We start from the raw sequence: 26,199 nt of genomic DNA, 5'->3' as shown, positions 1-26,199 counted from the left end.
AAAAACCCACTAAACAAAGGGGAAAAACAAGAGCTTAGGAAAATAAGGTAAGAAAGCACCCACCTTCCACATAGTTGTCTTCTGTAAGCACATAACAGGGAAGGAGAGAAAAGGAAAACATTCATTAAGCAGCATGCAGACTGGAACTTGCCATTGCATGTCTTCATCATGCAAGGCATCAAACACAACATGCAAGTGCTCCATTGCTACAATCCAGAGTGAAAAACAAAAGCACCAGGGAAGCAGTGTTTCCCTTATTTAACAAATAATAGAATGCTCTTTACAAAGTGCCATAATTGTAAAGGATTTACTGCAACTCCTTGCAAGTTCAATAATTATTATCCATAAGTCAATATGTCTTCTTGTAAGATTTTTTTTTTAACTATATACTCTAAAACCATCACTTATTTCTGATGGGGATTCTAAGTTCATTTGCTTCTACTTTCCCATTCTGAATTTTCCTTAATGATCTGTATGAAGTAGATGACTTTAAACAGATCAAACAAGATAATTTAAGCTATGGAATGCAACATGAAGATGTTAAAGTAGGTATTGTGGCCAACCCTGCACTACTAGTGCACTCATTGTGGTCAAATCTCAGAACCCAGTGTGCAAAGTCTGTCAGTTAAACTGGGTGGCCTTATTCAGAACTGTGTGCAGGATCATAACCCAGAACACTGGTTAGCACCAGAAACTTGCACATCTTAAAAATCAGTTATATCTCTGCCCGTTGCATAACTAGCAAAGGCCACAGTAATCTCATGCATCAGTTTTGCCCTCAGTTGAGGTAAAAGGGTGTTCTGCCTAAGTAAAGGCTGCTATCAACAAGCAGCTACCAAATACCTGGACCTTTAACTCCAGCCTCATATGAGGACACAGGAAAGAAGTTTCCTCTAAAGCCCACAAAATGAGACAGAACTAAGAACTGAGACTCAGCTAATAAAGTGGAGAGAATTCAAAGAAAGAGACTCAGTGGTCCAGTACTCATGCTAGTCTCTAAACTCCTCATCTATTTCACTTTCTGGGTGATTTTGAGGGAGGACATCTCTGTTGCCCATTATGATTTTGACTGAGGAAAGGATAGGACAGTACAAACAGATCTCAGGGAAGAGAAAATGTGGATGGTAAAATTATGAAGGAAAAACAACACTAAAGTAATGGGGACAGATTGTGCAGAAAGAACAAAGAAGTGGGGAAGGGTTAGAAAGGTTGAAAACATGGCAGTCGGACTGCTTGGGAGCTCTTGTCCTAGAGCTTGTCTCCACCAATAGTTGGTGGTCAGCCAGCATAGAGAAACAACTGTAAATCGCAGTCCAGAGCTGTCATTACAGGTTATTTCCCATAAAATCTTCCTACATGAAAATACCTATATGAAAGTATGATCTAAACTAATTTGGATACGTTGTAAACCAAGCATCAATAAAAGGAGTTACACAGAACTTGGCTCAGCAATACTACTTATGCGTAGCAATTTCCGGCTAGAATGCATCACTCTTCATTATGATAAGTTTTTATAAGCTAATACCACAAAAAAGCTGCAAAATATCCCAATGGCTAGACTGTTTTCAATGAAATATTTGAAAATCTTACCAATTTAAAAACAGCAACTACTATTAAAGTGAATATGTAGGGCCCTACATTTCTCAGTTCTTAGCTATAGTACTCATAAGACTGACTTTACAAAGTTTCTCATTTTAAGATACAAATCACCTTTTCCAAGCACACGCACACTCTCAACTGAGACTTCTGTCAATGACATCTTGGAGCTCTTGTGTTTTTTGTTTTGTTTTGTTTTGTTTTTTTTATGGAAGTGCAAAGGGTACATAGTGGCTCATGCATTTAGGAAAGTAAGTCAAAACAAGGAAAAAAAAATATGGACATGAAAAGTAATACGCCTTTTGGAAATAAATACTTAAAGATCAATAAACCAAACAAGGCTCACTGAGAAAATGAAAAACAGCAGTCCCACAGGATAAAGACACTATATTCTAATTGCTGTATTTCTACTTAATAAATAAAATTTTTTTAGATGAGCCTTCTTCCCTTAAGAGCAAATATTCTCCCCTCTTTAAGCACAACAGACCACAAACTTAATGAAAAATGATATTGCTATTTCAGTTGTTGTATAACTTCAAGCTCCTTCATTTAGTTTTTCTTACTGAAGCTGAATTGCAATACTGACACTGCAATAACATTCGTTTTGTTGGCCATATTCAGCACAGCTTCCAGTTACTTAAAATCAATGCATCAACTTGCTGAAAGGCAAGTTCTAGCTCACAATGTCAAAGGGAGAGTTCTGATAAAGATATCACTGGCAAATAGTTAAACTAAGCCTGTTAGAAGTTTTAGCATATCTTGTATTACAACATGGACCATATTCTTCTCAACAGTGTTTGGTATGTCTTTATTCGATGGCTCCGTCACCAGAAAGACTTAAACTTAATGTCTGAGTAGCTTCCCCTAAATGTCTGATTAAATCTTTAAGTGACAGGAAATTAAATTGTCAAAACATTTCAAATTAAATAAAATTGAAAGTGCTGGATTTCTACTCCATGAATAAAACTATGTATATGTAGCCAAATCCATACAGAATTAAAAAAAAAAAAAAAGTCAACTCATTCTTTCTTACATTTTTGTCTGGATAAGTTAAACAATTTTTAACAGTTATGCAGTATAAGAAAATGTTTTGTTAAGATTCTTTATGATACTTTACAAGGTATTTATGTCAGGTTAGCATTTGACACCATGATTTATTTAGGGTATTTCCTGTTCTGTCTCAAATACTTCCATATCACTAATGCTTAGCTTTACTTTCCTGATGGCCATTTTCTTGGCATGCCCTATTATTTTAAGTAGAAATGAGGAAGCCACTCTTTAAATTAAAAATAAAGACACTCTTTAAACACCACATGTATATTACTGATGCCATAAGTTCACAGTCTACAGGGAACAAATTGTCCTCAGTCAATCATGAGTATAAATCAGGAGTAACTGTACTTATATCATTAGAGTTGCACTGACATAAGATCCATGTAACCTGAGGTGAGTAGAGCTGTGTTGAACATTCCTGCTACTTGCCATTATTTATCCCACATTCACATTGTAGGACCTTATTGGAACAGATACTGACATAAGTGGAAATAGAGGCTTTGGTACAAGATGTCATCTCATCAACTGCAAACAATCACACAGTATTGCTTTTACCCTTTTCTCTTCCAACCAGCAATCTTCACCAATGCACAGACCAGGTACGAGATGAGGGTCTAAAATGGTTTGCCAGTGCAACAGTGGAGGTACAAAACCAACTTCTAGCCTGCACCACTATATGGCTGACTGGCCAAAAACATCATTTTCTCATCAGCATACTGACTTCTACTGGATATCAGAAGTCCTCAATTTTCACATTGCACCTAGCTAGCTGAAGAGTTGGACTGACCTCAAACACCTATTCCTAGACCTCCCTCCTACCAGCAGTGATCCTAAATTACACTGCTAATTTGTACATTTAGAGCTTAGCTTCTTTAGCCAAATTCTTCTCTCAGCTCTACTTGGTGTAATCTGTTGATTTCATATGTTTAGCCAAATATTCAGTTGATTTATATCTGGCACGACATTGTTGAAATCAGTAGAACTATACAACTTACACAGGCTGTGAATCTGGCTGTTATCTTCGGATGAATTGTCCCAGGCTGTCCCTACTGAGCTGAGAGCAGAATCTGCTCCATATTTTTTTTTGCAACAAAAGACCAATGAATCCCCATTATGTCAGCCTACTACTTGGATTCAGCGATATAAAAATGTGAATCACATTTTTACAGGATGTTTTTATTAATTCAGAAATCATTTTAACATTTGAGGATGCTTTGTGGACACCTCGATTCATTAAAAAAATAACTATTTTTATTATATATTTTTTTGTTTCTCCTGCTGTTACATTTTTCCTTCTGCTAGACTATTTACACCTCATCCAAACACAGAGCATGTTATTTGTCCTGACAATTAAAAAAGGACAGCGTGGTCATGATAAACAGATGAAACAATACATTAGTATTATGAAGTTACAGAAATAGCATTTTAGAAATAACATAATAAGAAGGAGCATATTAGAAATAGCACATTGAATTTTTTTCTCATCTGAATTACAGTTTAATCACATTTGGAATGAAGAAGTATACCACAGACAGAGTCTATGAATTCTCATAAGAGATTCAATAGCAGGAATAGCGGGGAAGTAGCCTGAAATAAAGGTTAATTTTCTGTAGTTGGCTTGCAATAAAAATGACAGCCAGAAACTGAAGACATGATATTTTGTTTTCCCAAATAACGATTTCCAGGTATACTTTTCTATAAACTTCCTGTCTTAAAAATATTGTAATGGAAAACTTCATTTCAAGAAGCAGCTGTTTTTAATGGACACTACCCAGGATCTCTTGGATTGAGTGACTTAGTCTGCCCCTTCAGTTTCTCAAATTATTAAATTGCTTTATTATAACCTTCTTCAAAAGAAATTATTTGGAAAGGGTATGAAAATATGAAGAATGTTATAAAGCAGGCACAGACACAGCTTCAATAACGATGAACTAAAAGAACATAATGAAAATTTGTGGCTAATAGTACTGCTCTTATCAAATGTAAGTGTATTTGATCCATTAGGATTACTTGCATATATTTCTTTATTTTGGAAAACAACAACAACAACAACAAAAGTGCACACATACAAAAATAATAATAATTTAAAAAAATAATCAACCCACTAAATATTGTGTATATTGACCATAATTGTAATAAATTCAAAATATATTACAAAGTTACCTAATACAGAACATGAATTCTATTTCAGCTTTCCACTTGAGTACTGAGTAAATGGCGAAAAAACATTTCCTACAGCTGGGGCTCATAGGACCGTATTTGGCCCATCTGCAGAATCAAAGAAAAAGAGCACACGAGTTTCCATGTTTCCAGACGACTGACATCATAGCTCCATCTGGTTTCAGGTCAATGGGCAGACTTGACTAGATCCCACACACTTTTAAATGGACACATTCGAGACATCTTTCAGTGCAGAAAAATACTGTATTAGAGAAAGTAATTAATTTTTGGTGGAAGAAGGAAATAAACCTTTCCACCTAATTTTGTTCTATACAAGCTCCAGTTTCTATCTACACCTCTGTGAAGATCCCTTCTTTTCTGGAATGCTCTATACTAGACTTAGAGAAAGCTACTATACCATAAGGAGCACAGAAGAACTATCTTCAGTGAAGATAAGCCTAATGTTTTCTGAGTGTCAAATTCAGCACACCCCTGTAAATCTACTAACACCTGTGAATTTACATGGGGTGAGGCCATCATTTCAGGAGAGTGCTCCATATCAACAATGAATTAACAAAGCAATTTTATTTAAATGACTGTAGATAAGGTGCTAGTGTCAAGCTGCAACTAAAAGCTGCATCACAAGTTTTGGATGAAATGAAACAATGAACAGAAATAGAAGATGGCATTGCTTTTCGTGGCATAACTAAAATCATTACTGTATTTAATTCAGTGTTCATATGTTTAAAAGGATAAGGAAAAAATGAAAGAGGTTACAGAAAAACTTTCCTCAGTCATATACAGCATTGACAACCTCAGAAAAACATAGCAACTAGGGCTTACGACGAAAGCCTTAAGGCAATCAATCTGTGAAATATATCAAAGACAAGATTAAGAGGTGTCTTGAACCCAGTCAATAACTACCAATGATGCGAAAAAGTTTTCTGATACCTCAAAGTTCTTTGACCCAGACAAACATTGGGATCAATAATCGGAAAAGTTCAAATTGAAAGAAAGATAAATTAAGCTCTGGGAATCCAGGGAAATCCTTTCTTAAAGCCTTGAGACTAAGCCTTTGTCCAATAGAACCTGTTTCAATCAGGCTACACTGTTGGAAACACTGCAAGAAGTTCCATCTTTCTCCATTTAAAAGATCAGGTTAATATTTTCCTAATGGTCAATTCTGGTCATTTTATGAAATATTTCGTAAACATAAACAGGAGCAAAACTATGATACTCTGTAAAACACAAATAAACTGTATTGTTGTGGTTTTTTGTTTTGTTTTGTTTTTGTGAACCAATCTCTACATCATTTGCAATTGTAAAAGAGCTCACCAGTATTGTTTCTCATTAAGAATTCAAACATAATAGCTGATGCTGAAACATTCTCTAGTACCCTCTCAAGTTGCCTACAGAAGATAAGCAGGATCAAAACCAACAAGATACAAATTAAGACTCATTCTGAAGCCATATATTTTTGTGTGTGCTGTTTGATTCCTAAGCACCTTTACCACTCTCTTGTACCAACACAAGAGTATCAAATATGAAATCATTCAGCATTACTCTAACTTAAGGTTATTACTCTATGGCTATTTTAATGTTACACTTTTTTAGATACTGAACATCTGAATAGACACAGAAACACTGAATGCTTTTATGGAGTCACAGTAATTAACAAATCGGCAACTCTTCAACACTTTCAGTTTGCTTTTCTCAACTACTTCCCAGCAGCGACAATTTTAGAAAGTAACTTGTCCTCTTCCTTTAGTAATTTGTACCGTATTTCTAAATAAACTTGTACGGACTCAGGGGAGAGTTCATAATATAGATATAAAAATGATGACTTTTTAATTATATTTCAGTCCCAAGAAATTAGAATTTGGCCTTGTTTTTTCCACCTTACTAAATTTCATTCTGTCTCTCTGAATTGGATCTGGTTATTCTCAGATGCTCTAAACTTCAGACCTGATGAAACGAGGCAGTGCTTTAAAAATTTTTTTTATTAGTCACTGGGACAAATGTTCTTACATAAACATCATGGCTGCAATAACTACAACTAGAAAGCAAAGGTGGTATCAAAGGTGTTTTAATAATTGAATTTAGTAAAACTAATAATAGAGACAATGGAAGAATATGTAAGTTATCTGCACAAGTGAAGACAAGTCAAAGAAACACACTCCATCCCCAGTGATTAAAGGTTATTTCATAAAATGTTTTCATTCCTACATACAAGCAGAAAATTAAATAAAATGTAAATCTATGTCTTTCACCCTGATGTTGTAATTTGATATTGTATAAGAATTGCTCCTCTTCTCCCATTTGTTTTTTGAACTATTTCTGTGAATTGTAAACAATCCATTTCCATTTAAAATCTCTGGGCTCTGAGCACTTTACTTTGATTTGTGCTTTATGACACCTTTGTAAACACTAATTTATTTCCAATAGTGGAGAATGGACACTCTACCTGGAATTAAGGACTGACTGTATACAGTCGGCTTTACTTGGTTACATTATTTTATCATAATTCATCTTTTCTACCTACTGCTAGTATTTATTATTCCTTTGGGTCTTCTCCCACTTACCCTGCTGCATACATGATATTATATATATATATATTCTCTCAGTATATGTATAAATCTTTTATAGAGGCTGAATTGTTCAGACTAGCAGAGAGTAATAGTAGGAGCAAATTACGTTCTGTAAGAGTGATACAGAGCAACAAAGAGATTCCTATCATACAAATATCTGTTTTGAAAATGATTTATTTTTTTTTTTTTATCATAAAATATTTCATCAAACCCTGTAAGAAAATAGGTGCAAAAATGAGGAATCAAGAATTTTTCAGATTTAGTTAAGCCTTTTTAGGTATAAATGAGAGCAGAAAGTAGCCCAGAAAATCTGATTCCTTGTTGTGCTATGCTTTTGTAGTCAATTATGTCTATACAAGACACTACAAAATCAAGCCTGAGTTACTATCAAAAGAAATCAAATCCCTGTCCTCCAGTCATCCTTTCAGCAAAACCAATCTGTTAGCCCTATTAATGCAATAGGAATCACTGAGCTGGAGACAATGAGTAGAAATGCTACTTAGTGGTCAGCAGAGGTCCTTTTCCATCCAGATGGCAGCACTGTGCCTAGCTAGACTAATAGAACTTCAAAATTAATAGGAACGAAGCAAAATTGACCATATTTTTTGTGCTTTCATTCTTTCTTTTACTGTATTCAGGAAATGAGGAATGCTTGGCTGCTACCAACGATGCTGTGATTTTAACACAAGCAGCCACAATAATTTTGGATGAAATTTTCTTCAGAGTTAGTAACTGAAAACATGGACACAATTATAAATAGAGTAACAGTATCTGAAATAACTTTGCTGTTTAATTCTTTAGATAACCACCATAAAATTATTTTGGTTAGTACCAAGTTTCATTTTGTGGATGTGAAATGAACTGAACCTGTATTTGAAAGCCATTAAACAGTGCAGAACAAACTTTCTACTTGCTGAAATGGAAATTTCTTCTGACATGAGTGTAACTGTACACTGGAAGTCAGAAGCTGTAACTGAGTGTTTAAAATGACATCAAATTAATATTTAATCACAGGTGTATAGAATTACATGTACACAAAATGGATTTTTTTTTAAAGATCTGAACTCGATTTTCTCCTCAGCTTGTCCACAATCACTGCAATGCTCAACTTGAACACTTCTGATTAAGTAGCAATTAAAGATAATGAAAACAAATCTAATTACAAGAAATGTTATAATTAAAACAAAATCAATATTTCTTCTCTTTATATCTAGCCTTCCTTAGCTGAAGTAAGAATTGCTATTGCTTAAATTCCTCCCATGTTTTCTATAAATTACGTAGCTTTACTGTAGGCACGTGAAGGACTGGATTGAGTTCCTATGCGTAAAAAAGTACTTGCACACACTGCAATTGAGAAACAGGTGCTTTCAGAACAATACCTGACATTCATTAATCACTTAGATATGAATTGGTTCCCCAGTTATTTTCTTGGCATATGAGCAGACATACTATAACTTTCATAAGGCTTCTAAGTGATGCTAAAATCCTGTGAGCACTGTTTTAGACCTCAGGAAACAGGCAGCTTCTGACAAGGAGATGCAGTACCTGCTGTGTAAAACCAGGGTTTTACAAAGCATATTACAGCTAGCTACATTAACTTTTGTTCCATGAATGTTACTATCTCAGAACTGCACAAATAAAATTTGTATTTCTGTTAAGATTTTCAAGACAATCGTATTTTGGGGATGTATATAAAAAGAACCCAAATTAAGCAAGAGACAGTTTAATCAATATCCGCAGTTCTCAAAGTTTTCCTCAGCACATTTATTCCTGTACAAACGAAATGTCTTGGATATATGTTCCAATTCTAATCTTTATTCATTTTATATTTTTCTGCTAAAATAACATGCTGTAAAACATCACCACAGCAGCCAATGAAAATGTGGTACAGCATCTTTTCTACTGTTAGCTCTTCCAGATATAGTAAATTGGTTAGAACGACAAAGTAGCTGCTGCCATGGAAATTCACTGTAGGATTTTTTCAGTGAAGACCTATTTCTGGCCTAAAACTTTATCACAACCAATTATAACAATTTCTCCCAAAAAGTTGCTTCCGTAGTGCATTGCCCTGTAGTAAATATTAAGGTGACTACAGGGAATACTGTAATAGCTTTTGATGGAACTAAGTCAGATAGAAGTTCAGAAGGAAATTGATGACAACTTCCAAATGTAGAGATGCAGAGGAAAACAGCTGAGGAGTCATAAATATTGCTGGTTGAATACTATGGGGGGAAAAATAAATAAATAAATAAATAAATAAATATATATATATACTGAAATGTTCTGAACATATTTCTAATGTAGTATACTTTTGCTGCTACTTCTTCATCTTAAGATGATATTTCTTATATTATTTGAACAAATTTTTAATGCTAAGTGGAGGAAGCAAACCATCCTACAGGGGCAATACTTCCCTGCAGAGTAAACCCCAATAGGCAAGAGAAATCTTGTCTGACTCTTGGTCCATTATTAAAATGAGCATGCAATTCACTTGCCTCACAGTTTTTATTCATCACAAGAAGGAATAATACTGAGGCTCCCAAAGAGGCAAAACTTCAACATCTAAACCCTAATTAAAATTTCTCCCTGATAGACTATTTAAGCTGTTAGGAAATTCAACTCATCATAATCAGGAAAGAAAGGACCATGTATCATATAAGCTATGTACTTAGATTACCAGAACTCCCAAACAAATTACAAATACTTCAGGAGTATTATTTGACAATAAAGTCTTTAGAATAAAGGAGTAACCTAAGAACAAACTACCTACTAAGAGAGAAACTGGTATTTTAAAAAGGTGGAATTGTTATGACTTCCTTGCCTGCAAGGTGTATCTGTGTTTATATGGAATACATAGAATACATATGTATATGCAGATTCAGTTGTACAATGACAACAGCTTATGCAATATAAAGTTTGTAAAACGTAATGAATACAGCCAACACAGTGAACAATAAATGATGTGTTATACGGTTCATCTGTTAATACATACAAAAACTGAAAGAGGGACAACCTTCACACTGAACACAGGAAAGCTTTTTAATTTTACTAACCCAAACTGATCCAAAATGCAGTCTTTTGCCAAGGGACAGAAACAGTTAACACTGAATATCAGGAAAATCAACAATTCAACAAAACTAATACATATGAAGCTGTTTATGAAATATAAAAAAAAAAAGCTGTATCAATTAACTTCAAAATTGTTTTCTTTTGTTAAAAGAAAACATTTCAAAGAACTTCTCTGTAACTAGCTTGTTTCAAAACATAATTATTAAAGAACTGTGCAAAAACCACTAACAACACAACACAAATTACTTCATTTGTAAACTTTTCATATAGGAACCTAAAAGGAGCTTGTCTCATTTTTTTTCCATTTGATTTTTTCACCTTTAAGTAAATGCCTTCTCATGCTAAGAGACAGATACTTATTTCAAAGGGGTAGTTATGAAAAACATCATCTAATGCTGGTGAAATCATTTACTCATTAGAAATAAGTAAATTCAAAGCACATTTCCAATATGATTGTAACGTATGTGGAAATGTGGAACAGCCACCTCATCTTACTTTCATTAAAACAAACTCTCTCCCTCAAAAAAGCATTTGTCTCCAAAATTAGAGCACCTAACTCTAAAATACTTTTCTTTTCTCATGTTAGCTGTACCCCTCAGCATTCAATACTAACAACTACCATTTTTCAGATGGTCCGCATTATCATACTGAGTTATCATGGATGTCCATCATGGGCCAAATTTTTGAAATACATCACTCTGTGCCACCACACTATCACCTCTAAGTAATTTCTCCTAATATATAACCTAAGTCTTTCTCCTTGTCCTATCACCATCTGCCTGTGTAAGATGCCATTCACCCTCCTGTTTACAATATCCCTTTAAGTACTGGAAGGCTGCAATGAGGTCTCCCCAGAGCCTTCTCTCCTCCAGGCTGAACAAGCCCAGTTCTCTCATCCCATCTTCATAGGGGAGGTGCTCGACCTCTGTATCTTATTTGTATCCCTCCTCTAGACCCTGCAGCTCTACATATTTGTTGTGCTGGTGGCCCCAGGCCTAGATGCAGTAATCTAGAAATAGAAATTATTTCATACAGCCTGTATAATACCTGGATTGCTACTTGATTTTCATGGCTTAGCTGTAAGGCTGGTACTTCACATCTGCAGATCCCATTGAGATCTCATAGAGAATCACTGGCACTCTCTGAGTTTATGAGACCACTCTCTCTGCCAGGGGAGCATATCTAATCAATATCTTTTAGTGTAATGGAGGGTTATGACAACACTTTCAAGATCTAGGTTTATGTTATAGTAAAAATGAGCTTAGTACCATCTCCAGTGTCTAGTTGTTGCTAATTAAGCTGCATATTAAAGATTAGGTCAAGGCTGCTTGTTCAAACCAGTAAACAAGCTGAAACAGGAAACAAAAACAAACAAAAAAAGAGAATAACATCATCTTCATATGCTTTATTTGTTAAATGCCTACATATGCACATATTTAGATATGATTTTAGTAGGGAAGTTATTAAAATAGGTCAAATGAATTTTCATACAAATTGATTTAAGTGAGCACTCAATGGGTAAGCTTAGATTCTGAGGAAAGATATGGTTATATAAAACTCCACTGAGACACGAGAGCTACTTTGACTATATGCAGACTAGTTTTAAGTCCTGTAGAACACAAGTTCAAATCTGCAGCATAAGTTTTCACACACCTATTTTAAATTTCAATTGCTGTCTTAGAACTACATCTGGCTATTTTTTCCTCATTCATTAAAATATTGTAAAAACACAACTGTAGTCACAAGCAGTAGGAACTTAAGTCGAGTCCAGTAAACAGTGAAGTACAGATTTAATACGGGTGAAAACAACACATGCTTTCTAAGTCCCAGTTTCTCAAGAAATTAAGAGAGGGTAAAATTAAATACATTAAAAATAAAAACAAAATAAAATAAAAAATAAAAATAAATAAATAAATGAAAATATTGGGGGGGGGGGTGGTGGTAGAAGAGGTTTTACACATGTCGGAAGAAAGCAGCAATTAGTGCAAAAGAAAACTGAATTTCACCATGAAGTAATAACATCATCTGTACTTCTCAGAAAGGAGACAGAAGTCCCAGAAGGAATTTCAAATAAATTGGAATTTCGCTACTGAATTCAGTGATTACAGAAATAGGCCCTAAAAGCTGAAGCTTGCATAGAGATCTTAATCATCTTTGCAACAGTGACACACATTTTACACTCAGTTACACATAAAAGTTACCCCACTCATATTTAAATTGGTTATTCATTCCTAGAACACAACAGTTTTCTAAGGACTAAATAAAACAGAAAGAAAAGGAAAGAGGAAGAAAAAGAAGGAGGAGAAACAGAAGAACATTAAAAAATAAAAAATGAAAGAGAAAAGGAAGAAAAGCAATTTATTCTGGAAAATTGAGTGCCTATCACTGTAACTAACAGTGTTACAGCTCTCAATGACCTTGGTAGCTCTTCCAGGAGTCACTGCCACAGATATCTGATGAACAATTATCAAGTATCTAAGAGAATTTTCTTTTCTGCTTTTCTTTTATTTCTCTTGAACGAACATATTTATTGGAGACACTTAAAGGAAACTTAACTTACAGGAGATATATTCCTGTACATCTCTTTGAGTATCTCTCATGGCCTTGTGAAATAAACTATGCTAAAGTGGGTTGTTTGCTGCTTAGTTATTAGATCTTCTCTTCAGAAATGAGTAGTAATTCCAGAATGTAGTACAATAAGGATATTTGCCATTTTTTCCTTTCAAAAATGAGTGTAAATATATTCTGTTCAAGCTATGAACATAGCTGTGATTATCCATACCACGAGAACTATTTTTGCATTGTACCTTTAATGCAACATATGGATAGCTATGAGGGAAAGCTGGAGGTTTACCTGTCAGAGTTACACTAGCTGTGCTTGATATCAATGGATAAAGACTGCATCTATTCATCAGCACGGAGGATTAACTTACATGTAATTGTTCAGAAAACACTTGTCTGGCTTGGAAAACACAGTATTAATTTAATAACAACAAAAATTGCTAATAATTTTCAATAATTTTTTAATCGACCTCAGTCTTCATCAGCATCTCCCACTGACTCTGAGAGACATTCATGTGAATCAAGGCCTATATAAGATCTGCAGCTTAGGCAAATATACTTTCCACTAAAAATAAATAAATAAATAATAATAAAAAAAATCAGCAAACCTGTATTTCCAAATCTATTTTTCAGTGCAGTATCAACAAATCCAGGCATCAATGTACATTAGTTTATGAACAAAATATTACAGAGATAATTTAATAGAGATTTAACTAGGAAGAGAAATATTTGTAACTGACCACTGAAATACGTAAAATATATGCCAAAATGGAATACCTTACTGATCAGGACCCTCCCTAGAAATCATAATGTGAAGGTATATTCACACATAATATGTAATTATATTACATGCTACTACTTTCATTTACAGGGATGCAAAATATATTTCAGTGCACCGGTACACCAGAATACCCATATTTTTTAACTTCCTGTACATGAAAGCAACCACATAGCTCTCAAAAAAAGCATGCAGGAGTTACACAGTACCTTGTAAAATCATATTCTGATGAAGCATTTACATCCATTACAGACATGAATTATCCCTCAAAAACAAGAGACAAGTAGCTATGGAATTATGAAAATGTTGGAAATGACAACTTGCAAAATCATTAGTAAACAAATATAAAGGAAATAAAAGAGTCTTGATTGCTACAGGAAACCAGGCAATGACATGACTCTAATGGGGAGTTCATAGAAAAATTACAGAGTCATGATAAATAATGCAAATAGTGTTAAAACAAAGCATTTAAACTTGTTGTTAATTGTTAATCTATACTTTTACAGGTATACTAACTACTTTGTTTTGGAAAAAGAAGCACTTAACCACATTCTTCCTAAGGTCAACTTTTGCTCATTCTGCCTTTTAGAAATGATTCTCTCTTCAACTTATTCTGCATGCTAAGGTTATGAGAGCTGCGCAGGCAGAAATCTGTTCAGTTCACTGATGAAGAATCCACCATTTTGTTAAGCAAGAAAGCCTTTCTGTGATTCTATGGTGTCTGTTCATGGAAGGATCTTGGTGGCTTACACATAGAAACGCTTCCTGAAGCAAAAAGAAATTTACTAGCAAATGTTTCCATGCAAGCACACATGGTACTTGAGACTGATGTGATGGTCACTCAATTAAAATGAATGCATGCATCTAGGACTTCCACTCATAGCTGACCTGAAGGAAACATGGCAGGGAAATTTTAATTTGACTCAGGAAGAATGTAGAATAATAGACATGTATAGAAGACTTGGATATGGTTAGGCACACAATATTTTGTCTACAGGAAGTTGATGTTTGCACTTAGTCATTCATGAAATATTATGTAGATATTTGATGAAACAGTATTTTGTTGTAAAAAATGTTTAAATTGCACATTCTAAGACTGCAATGTCTATGAAAATTGTTGTGATTATAGATTTAATTCCACATTTCTTTTTCATTAAGTAGGAAAAAATAGGTACTGCTGAATATGATATGAATTTGTGAACTAGTTATTTTATTCATCTAGACAACTACAGAAGGACTGCCCCCACAAAAGTAGTTTCCTTTGTTAATTATTCGCTTATTTTTAAAATTCCTCATTGTATTTAGTTGTTCCTCATTGTATTTAGACCATTTAAGCTTTATTATTATTATTATTTTAATCATAACAGAAAGCAACTTTGCTACATAGTATCAATAAGCAGGACAAGAAAATAATCAAAATCTTTCTGCACCTCAAATACAAATACTTATATTTAGGAAATGTCAATTTAATTTATTCATAGACTTTCTCTTTTCCCCTTTGGCTTTCTGCCTCCTGTAGAAAGAACCGTAAATTTAATATAAAGTACAGATGGCAAACAGAAGAAAATAAAGAAGACTTACTTTTTTTTCCACCAAGAGGAAAGTTAAAAAATTTCTTCTTATCAAGCGTAATAGAGAAGAAATGTTGTTATTTATTCAGAGAAATTTTCTCAGGAGAGAAATAAGGAAGAGAAATATTCAGTTCAGTTGGGTCCAAACTACAAGGTCTTCAAAAAGCAACCAGAACGACAAAAGCACCACATATCATTCATTGCAATAACATTACGTGCCAAAACATCAAGCCACTTACATGAAAGAGGTAAAAGCAAACAATTGGCATAGACTTCCTCTCTACCTCTGTATCTCACAACAAGCACTAAACACCAGCTGACATCTTTATCTCACTATAGGATCCACACAGAAGAGACATTAGAAGCAACACAGGCTCACCAAAGGTTTATGTTCAGACTTCAGCCTGCCATTTCTTGGGCTGCTCATGGCCCTGTAATGTTCGAACCAAGAAAATTGAAATATGGGCTGCAGTGTTTTTCTTTTTCCCCACTGTTTTCTAATGACTACAGAAAAGCAATGCCATTACTGTGCTATTTCTACAAGCCACATGCTTTTGATTTGCTCCTTCCTTGCTCTTAGAACAAACTCATGTAGAAGCCCTCACTCCTTGCTATTCAGTCAAGTAGAATTGAGTATGATTTTCCCACATTCCAAGCACTGGAAGCAGGGAAGAGAAAAAAAATAAAATAAAAAAATAAAAAATTTCCGACTGAATGCAAAAACATTTTATATTAAAATTTAAAGGACACAGTGTGAATCATTACGGCTTACTAGCACTTTTGGTCTTTGGCATTCACTGTTTTGGAAGATATCATTCTCTGGTCAGGAGATTTTAGGCAGGATATTTTACTATGTTACATGGATTTTAGTACAATTATTTATTATGAAGATAAGAAAATTCTAAAATAATTGGGGGGAGAGGAGGGAACAACAACCAGAATCATCCAGCATATTTCTCAGAGGAGAATAAACTACGCCTCTGTAAATCTAGATGATTTTTATCTAATGTTTTCTCACACCCCACTTCTATTACATCAATTTCAGTTTTCAATGTACTTATCGTTAGAAAGCTCATTAAAGTGGCTCTTAATTGCTTCAATTTAACCCTCTTATTTTTTATTCTATTCACCATAGACAAAAGAGGTTATTTCCTTTCTTATTTCACCCCTTTAAAAACATTCTGTGCCATCACATCCTCTCTTAGCCACTTTTCCTGTAGAGTATGCAACCCCAACTTGTTTTATCTTTTTTCTTCACAAGTCTACTTTGCTATTAAAACAAAATGTTCAAAACTGGGTACAGAATTCCAGCCTGGGGTACTGCACTGCACGGAACTGTACCACTTCTTTGTCTTGCAATGTTTATATCTAATTGATGCAAAGAAAAATTCTTAGATTTTCTACAACTTCATGGCTCTGCTGACTCCCCTAAAATGTGCTACTACAAAACTCTTGCTTTTCCAAAGAACAGTATTTCAACATTTTTTTTTTCTGATGTGGATGGAAAGTATTTATTTATTTACTGTTGATGATTCCTTTGTATGCCCAGCTCCTTCCTCTTTTTCTCCCATAGAATTTCAGGATACCATTTGGTCCTTTTCTCTAATTTCTCAAAGTGAGCTTGAATTCTAAGCCTGTTCTGGAGTATGCAGATTTGCTTTCCCAGCTCTGTGTTAGCAGATTTAATAAGATTGCTCTCTGCTCTAGTAGTCAGAATGATTAAAGAAAATAGCAGAGAACTGATTCCAGGAGAGACATCTGTGACCACTTTGTCTTTTCACTTTGACCAAGAATTACCAATAACTCAGTTACCCAGCCAACTTTGCATTCAGTTTTGCAGGAACCAAATTTCCTGGTCCAAAATTTCCTAGTTGCACAAGAGAATATCATGTCAGTTCCAAAAGACTTGTCAGAATATGTGACCTCTACTGCTTCTTGTTGAAGAAATTGTTTAATGTAATCTGTTGTTGGCAAATAAATGTATATTGTTACTCATTATTTCTTTATTTTGCAATTGCTAACAAATTATTTGCTTGAATATTTGTTCCAAAAGTCTTCCAGGAACTACAGAGAAATTTACAAGAAAGGTTTGGCTTTTCTTTCTCACAATTTTAAAATTTGGTACAATCTTTTTCTTCGAGCCTTCTAAAACAACCTCCACCCTTAAATGCAGTCTTAAAGGAAACCTCTGGAAGAGGTAAGATTGCCTCCAATCAGTACTCTCTTAAAAACTGAACTGCAGTTCATTCCACTGTACACATTCTTGTACTTCAAGGACAACAAAAGTCTAGAATAAGCTTGATATCATGAAGATACCACTTTAATATGGAACTATTAAAGTGGTTGTGAAGGTTAGTCCTGGCACCTGGATAAGGAAACTAAGGATGAAGAGCTAATAACAGGATAGCTTACTCTGCTATTTATGCCAGAAGATTTTGCGTCAGTTAAAACTATATACTATATACTTTATATGCAATAAAGCAGATACTAGCATGTACAGTTATACAACTATACAGTTACACAATTATACAGTCAATAGGTAAACAGAGGTTAAACAGATGTTTGGTACCAAAGACTCTCACTATAGAAAAATAATCTACGATAAATGGAAAATGCTCACAGATGTTGAAGGTTTGCGGTAAACTCCACAAAAGAGCAATCTCCAGAGAAAGAGATCCTGCCTTAGTGGTAGTCAGCCCTTAAATGAGATCTGGGAAAGGTGGAGCCAAGCTCCATCCCTTCCAGAAGCACAGCTGAATTACCTTCACCAGCGCTCCCACAGCTGACTCATTGCTTGCCTCGGGTGGTTAATCAGAGGTTGAGGCTGTGATCAGCAGTTTCCCATACACAGCAAAAGTAGTCATACAAGACCACCAGTAAACACTGTGGTGATGTGTTAGGTCCGACTGGGATGGAATTAGCTTTCTTTATAGAAGCTCATATGGTGTTGTGTTTTGAATTTGTAACTCTGATTGGCCTTCTGGGACACCTGGGCACACTGCTGGCTCATCTTTAGCGAAGCATCTACCAACACACCCAGGTCCATTTCTTCTACATATAATTCCACAGATGTGGATAGTGAAATTTTCCTTTGGAGATTCAGCACCGACTCAATGTTTCATTTTCTGAAAATGTGTTTTATTTACAACATTTACCTCACACAGTCTCTTTGGCTATTGTCATTTTATTTCTCCTTACAAATCAGGCACTCCATTTTACACATTTGGCCATTTTTCAATTATAAGTGACATTCATGGAAGCTTCAATATTTGTTAGTTCAGCTCCTTTGCAGTGAATGGAGCTATATGGTCTTATATCATTCAAGTATACTATGTATGTTTTCTATTCTGTTTTTTATAGGTTTCTCTTTATAGGTTTTGATTTATGTTATTCATTTGCCACTGCTTTGCAAAATAGTTTAAATACACTTGCTAGGTATAAAAAGCAATTCCTCTGTTAGCTAAGGTCATAGCTAATTTACATGTCTGAAGATATGAATTTACTCAGGAATTCATACGTAACATATCTGTTCATGCAGAGCATCAAAAAGTCTAAGAACATATCAAAGAGTAGGAGAAAAAAGTTCGATAGGCCACATTCTAATTATGTTTGCACTTATGTTCATCCAAAGGAAAAAAACAACTGTAATCACTGGAGGAAACAGAATAATTGGAGTCATTCCAGACTTATTACGGATTCATCACTGTATTTACAAGCAACATGAAGAAAAAATAATCTGGAATTCTGTTCCAAGGATGAAATGATAAATGCTAAAGGTGAAGGGGGACTTTTGTTTTCCACCACTACCTGCGTGTTTTAACTTGTTTTGTAGAACTACTCTTTTCTCTTAAATTGTTAAATACATGCACAAGAATCAGGCTATTCAATTTGATAAACAATGGACTTTATAACTTAAGACAGTATTTCATGTTCTTCCAAAAACACTCTGTGTACTCAGCCATGGATTACCTAATATTTCAAGTCATGTATTGTTTCTTACTCTGCCTGAATTCCTGAGGCCTTGTTTGTCCTGCAGCCACACTGGCAGCACTACAAACAGTGAAAGACTTTTCTGTTTTTGTTATTCATACTATTTTTCAACTATTTGCACTCTAAACTACAAAGATTATTTGTTTTTCACTTTTTTAGTGTAAGTAAAATGTCAAAGGTTTTTTGTTTTGTTTTGTTTTTTTTTTAAACATACATCTGAAGAGCTTTAGCAAAAGCTTTTGGTTTGCTCTTTTCAACACGTATACAGTTTCAGATCAAAAATAGGAAAGAAATAAGTTTTCTGGCCTCTAGCTTCTGCAAAATTAAAACAACACTCTTTTATAGAAAATACAAAGGACAGTCCCCTTTTTCATGCCAGGTCAAAGCTGAAGTTTCAAACATTTGCAGGCAAACATTTTATTGAGTGTCTGTGCAATTTATAACTAGAATGATTGCTTTATTTTCTTTTCAGCTTAACAGAATATCTGTAACATATTCCATATGCAAACAGTTCTTGTGTAGGATTATAAGTCAGCATTTAAATATTTTTGGAGTAATACTCAAAAGCAATCCATACACAAATGAAGAAACTAAGACAAAAAAGATGAGCCTGTTTACCTATGACTAAAAGAAAAGAAGGAAAACATATAGATCTAAATATTTTCTAATTTCTAAGTGATTTATGCCAACATGAACAGTAGTGTAATTTGAATTACCTACTTTAATAGTATTATACATAGATTGTTAGACCTAACCTGTTAACCTAACTTGTTAAACCTAAAATGACATAAAACTAACACATTGTTTTGATACGTGTCAAGTTCGTTGTTCTGCTTTTTCTTGCTCCTGTGTTTGTTCCTAAAATATTTGCCCTTATCCAATAAATAAATAATTTGGATACTCAATTCTAGAGTTATAAAAGCAAACATGAAGACAGCTATGTTTACATTTATCTATGCGAGTCTGTGTATATATTAGTGGTTCTGTTCAATAACACTGAAAAAGAAAGAACAAGGCTATCATTTTCACAGAATCATTAGCATGGAAATACATGTTGAGAAATGAGTTTTTTGAGTAACATAAAAAGTACCTATGATGACCATCAAAAAAAGCTACAGCCTATGATCATACTGGTGAAGAGGGAGAAAAGCAGATGTGCCAAGACAACAAAGAGGCATCAATAACAAGTTTGAAGCTCTTGCCTTTTCTGTGTCTGTTAGATCGCTGTTAAATCATCAAATCAGAGGAGACTGGGGTGAAAGTTAGTCTTGGGCAATTATTGTTTTTCATAGCCATGAAAATTGCAGAGTACCACAGGCACTGCATATCCCTAATTTTTAACTGTGAGTGCTACAACTTGAAGTTCCTCATGTTACACAAGTTTCATTTCTGCTTTGATTCAACAAGCACGATCTAGATGCAGTTCTAGCTATCACTCTAGGAACAGAGAAAATTAGTAAAGTTTAATTAACATGATTTTACACTGGTCATACACATAAAAGGAAATACCATACAGCATTGAGTTTTCAACAAAGCTCACTTGGAGTAGCTCCTGTAAATACCTATGTCCCTATAAAAAATCATCTTCTATGGGCCTCACTTATACAAACTGCTATATAAAGAAAAAAGTATTTCCTATCTTAAATTAGTCACCTATATGTAAAATTTTTGCCCTTAATCATAGAAGTGTAGCTTTAATAGGATTTTGTAAGGTTCCTTGAAATACAATTCTATACTGTTTATTGTAACTTTATCAATGTTTTCATTAATTTCATGTCTCTGATGATAAAAAATAGCTGTTCCATTTCTCTCCTGCACACTCCTCTATGTAGGAAAGGTAGAAACTTCAGTACAGTCACACAGCATTTAGAAGGCACCTCAAACATTAAAACCAGGAAATGAGGCCAGCTTACCTACATATTTGATTTTTCTTCTTTTAAAACATAAACCTGGGATGACAAATCTAGAACGGTTGTGTACCCTAAGCAATTTTTCGTATATTGCAAAATAGCATGATACTGTAACAATTAATATTTTTTTCAGTTTTGATTTGTTCGTAAGAAGGAAGGTACACCTTCATAATTGTCTGCCCAGTAGCACTCAGTTTGCAACTTCAAGAATGAAGACCTTTCTCCTTCAATTTATGACTAGAAAGGACAGAAGCAGAATGATTCCTATGGTTTCATGTGTGCAATCTCATGAATGAATTCTGCAGCCTCACTGTCTTTGCAGAAACCTAATTAATTCCATAATCTCTACTTTCAGTTACACAACAGCAGCACGGGATCCAGAACGCTCTCCTACACCAGTGCTGGGTCTCTGGTGTTAGATGAATTCCAAGATAGTCACAACTAAAGCAAACATAAGCAACTGAAAATGCTCATAAACAAACTCGAGGCATTATTTTATAAAATGAAACAAAAACATCTCAAGACAAAAGTAATGCAATTTAGAGATAACTGAATTCAGAGGATATTTTTCTTCGATCATAGTGGGGTTTGGATCTTGCTATGAGTATAAAACTAGAACCACTGACAGAAATGAAAATGGCTTCTTGTAGTGTATGATGAGGGAAAGTTAACAGGAAAAAAAGATATTGCTAAAAGACTGTGAAAGACAAACACCTTTACACCTCGAATTGATAATTCACAGCTTTCTATTGAGAAGCATTACACAAAAAGGAACCGTGTGCAGGCCATTATGTTATTTCCTGAACTAAAAAAGGTTCAGTGATGGTTATTTTGAGAAACTCAGCACAGAATTCTTAATGGAACAAAAAATATGTAAAAATGTAAAGGCAACACTACAAAATCAGGAGAAAATACCCACTTGCTAGTGAATTACTAGAATATATCAAAGCTCTTGAATGTTTATGGACATGTTGCAAAGGTTCATACAGGCATACACTTCCAAAGAAATAGCAGAAATGGAAATAAATAAGGTAACATAATTCCTCTCAAATAGAAGGGTAGTTCAAATATTATAGTGTAACCTGCACAATGAATAAAATGTTTGTAGCCTGTCCTCCTGCAAATACGATTTCTTGATATGATCTTTAACATTCATACCTATTTAAAGCACTGCTATTATTAACATCCTTCTTTAAAAGTACCTGATGGGCTCTGCCCCTTTCACTCAACAAAACTGCACAAAACAAGTATTACAAATGTTGCAATTAAGAGGTACACAAATTTACTGGTTGTCACAATCATTCAGCAAGCAGGACAAATTTTCCATACAAACAGAACTTTCTCCCTTTCCTGTCCAAAGATCTGTTGGATGCGAACCCTTCATACTAAGAATCTTTGAAGCAGGTATGCTGGAACTGTTTTCCTTGCTACCCCTTCCATTTACTTGTGATCAAACTTTGCCTTTTTTCCAGGCTTCTATGCATTAACATCACTCCAAATTTTGAGAAGATCGGTAAAGAATGTTGACAAAGCAGCCTATACTATCACTTAAGTTTTTTTTGTTTTGTTTTGTTTTTCTTCTCTTTCTTTTCTTTGTTTTTTTCTTTTTAATAGCTGTTTGGCACGTTGATTAACAGCCTTTCTGACTGACTACACATGGATGTGTCCAACTGACTAACAGTTTCACATTTTGCTAAGGAGCGACTACATTGGCAAGAAAATGCTGCATCTTGGGCAAAGAAAAATGTGACACAGCAGCATTTAAAGTCACAGGTCTCTCCTGAACATATTACCACTGTAACGACTTCGGGAAGGTGTGCTGTGAAACTGATCAACTTGCAAGCCTTGATTAATTTCATGGGAAGGACTGTTCTAACTTCTGTTTCTATTGGCAATTCTGCATTTCCAGACTTGATACTTTTGGAGAAGAATTATTATTATTATTTTTAAACTAGCACAATAACTACACATGGCTGGTGGGATTTGTTCACACTTTAAGGCCACCACTAATATAATGCTGTATTGCTTAACTGAAATTTATGAACTCAATTTATGAGCTAAGGATGGGTTTCTTTTCATTCATGCAAGGTTTGAAGGAAAAAAAATTAAGTGTATGTGTTATTTCAAATCTATTTTGATATCAGAATCAGGAACCTCCTAGATTTTTTTATTTCTTATATAATTAATATCTGCAGTTAACTTAATTATTCTCTTTATTATACTGGAAATACATTCACAATGAAACACAGAACTGCAGAACTAAGTTACATTCATGTCTAAGATTTAATGGGTTTTGATGAAGAATTCCTCACACAGTCACGATGAAAGAATCTGTGCTTAAGATCTCCAAACGTACATTTTCATTTTAATGTTAGTTAGTAAAAAATATATCTCCCTCATGAATACTTAATTCTGTATTACAGAAATTAATACATTTGTGAGTAAATCCACATCTAGCAATTGAGAATGTGTTGCAACTAAGGACTTGTAGATCACTTAGAATCATAAAATAGAATCACAGAATCACCAAGGTTGGAAAAGACCTCCATGATCATCCAATTCAAATGTCCCACCAACCACCAATATTTCCCCATTAAGCCATGTCCTTAGTACAACATCTAAACATTACTTGAAGACCTCTAGCAACTCCACCACCTTGCTGGGCAGCCCATTCCAGAAACCAAACAATCTTTTGAAGAAGAAATTCTTACTAATACTTAAACCGAACCTTCCCTGTCACAACATCAGTAGTAGACAAACTTCAGAGGAAAGGGTATTCGTGATCAAGATCTAATATTTATTTTCAAATGTTTTTAGCTTTCATTGCCAGGAAGATGCTAATATTTTTATTTAATAGTCTACATCATCCCAGGAAGTAATTCTACTTTACTACATATGGCAGTATCAGTCGGCATGACATTCAAAAATTAGTTTAAACCTTTTCTTGTTCTACAGTAGAAGCAAAAAATATTTTTCTAGTACTTAGAACCAATCTTATTTTTTTCTAATATTCTTAAAGTAAACCACAGGAAATCTAATAAAATGCCATGAGATAAAGTACAAAGACAAAATCCATTTCATCCCAGACATACGTTGTCAGCTAACAACTGAACTACTTTGGCTGCTCTTTTTCTGAGATCAGCATCAACATAGACACCTAGTAGTTGAAGCTGTATATGGATAAAACAAAGAGTGTTAGTGGGAAATAAAGATGTATCCTGAAGATTTTCTTCCCTGAAAAGCTCATTCACAATGACTTGCTTAGAACTGCAGTTCAAGAGCTCAGAATCTTTCTTGCACTGGGACATCCTGTTTCCTAAGTGCCTCCAAGAAAAAGAATAAAGAAAAAAATCTTCCTAACTGGCTCGGTGCTCAATCATAATTTCTTTTACTATCTAGGTGTGGAGACAGATCAATCACTTGCTTTACATATAAACAAGATAAATCTTTCTAACAACCTGCATTTTCTAGTTCATTTCTTCCACCTTGAATTCATGGAAGGATGGAAATTGTTCACACAACACCAGCCTAAAAACTTCTCTCCTAATAAACTATGTGCGGTTTTGGTTTGCTATTGAACAATGTCTAGCTAAACTTGTTTTTCTCAACTTAAAAGTCCTGCATTAAGTTGTTTATAGAACATTATTTTTTCCATCTCATCTTCTGACCATGGGGAAGAGTAATACAGGCTGCTAGCAAGTATTTGAGCTGTCTAAAGACAACTGTATGTACTGCCAGGAGAAACATAAGTTGTTATTGTTACTTACTCTACCCCAAATTCATAATCCACAAATAGCTTCCTTTAGTTCATTTGAGATATTCTGATGCTACAGTGATGGAAGGCGACTCTAGCATTATTTGAATATATCAGATGCTTTTTTATGCTTGGAGAAAGTCTTCTTGGTTGGCAAGGAGTAAGTTTGAGAAAAACGGTTACAATAGTCAAAGGACTGTCATTTAACTGACTGTTCAATCTTGATTTTTGCCATTTGTGAGTTTTCTTCACCCTTGACAGAAGACAAAAGATCTAAATAGAAATGCCGATTGTTGCTTGGTAATGAACAAGGGATTTGCATATTAATTTATTGGTAAATATATACATATATATATATATATATATTAGTAGTAAAATGTTAACTGAATAATTATGCAGTAGGGTATTGAGTAAAAGTTTGTCACATCTTTCCTGGATTACTTTTTCTTATTTTCCACTTAGTCAAAATATTCTTTTGCCTGTTAAAATAGGCAAATAACCCAGCATTCGCCTTCTCTACTGAATAGAAAACCAATTCAAGTAGCTACGCCTCATTTCTCACTTTAGGCGAAAGCAGTGTCCACAAGAGAAAAAAAAAAGAAACAAACAAACAAAAAAAAAACCTCTTTATAACATATAACAACAGAAATATTCATTCTTAAATTCAATTCTTTACTCACAGCCAAATAAAATTCAACAGCTTCAACAGATTTTGGGTAGGTTCTCAAAACTCCTTGGACATTTCCTTAGCTAACTTCAGAGGAGCTGCTCAGATTTTACACCATCAGTGCAAATTCAAGAAGAATAAGCTTCTAAAGTTAGCAATAAAAATGGAATGACAGAGTTAGAATTGCAGCTGCAATGCTTAACTGAGTTCCATGTCTACGGTGAAAATGTAACAAGGGATAACAGCGTAATTCATTCATACTTAAACAGCACTTTTGATCTGCAGTGAGAAACACTGGAGGTTACACAATGCAACTGTTAATATACAATACTCTGAAGTGTGCAATACTGAACATTTTTAGAATGTGATTTATGTGGAAGGACTTAGCTTTAATGTAATCGAAACTGATTAAATGGTGACTAACAAAAGAAATGTAAGTGTAGCATTTTTACAATGCTGCAAAACTGCTTCATAGTTTGTCATATAAAATAGTGCCAAATA

At 34.4% G+C, this 26,199-nt stretch overlaps 1 protein-coding gene across 35 annotated transcripts in view; it reads right to left on the bottom strand.

Moving 5' to 3' along the window:
• The window catches only part of NRXN1 (neurexin 1), a 611,800-nt gene that overhangs the window by 544,302 nt on the left and 41,299 nt on the right, over positions 1 to 26,199 (bottom strand). For 24 of the 35 annotated variants that reach the window (XM_072331056.1, XM_072331055.1, XM_072331060.1 and 21 more), the window contains exon 3: positions 64 to 81. The exons of 9 other annotated variants lie outside the window; for them this stretch is intronic. In XM_072331056.1, the coding sequence (XP_072187157.1) occupies positions 64 to 81 (18 nt within the window). The remainder of the gene's footprint in view (positions 1 to 63; positions 82 to 26,199) is intronic. 2 more of the 35 variants (XM_072331059.1, XM_072331104.1) reach the window with 1 other exon arrangement.

Source organism: Excalfactoria chinensis, chromosome 3 (genome assembly GCF_039878825.1).
Source record: "Excalfactoria chinensis isolate bCotChi1 chromosome 3, bCotChi1.hap2, whole genome shotgun sequence".
NCBI classification, from domain to species: Eukaryota; Metazoa; Chordata; class Aves; order Galliformes; family Phasianidae; genus Excalfactoria; species Excalfactoria chinensis.
This window is presented reverse-complemented; position numbering and strand designations above follow the sequence as displayed.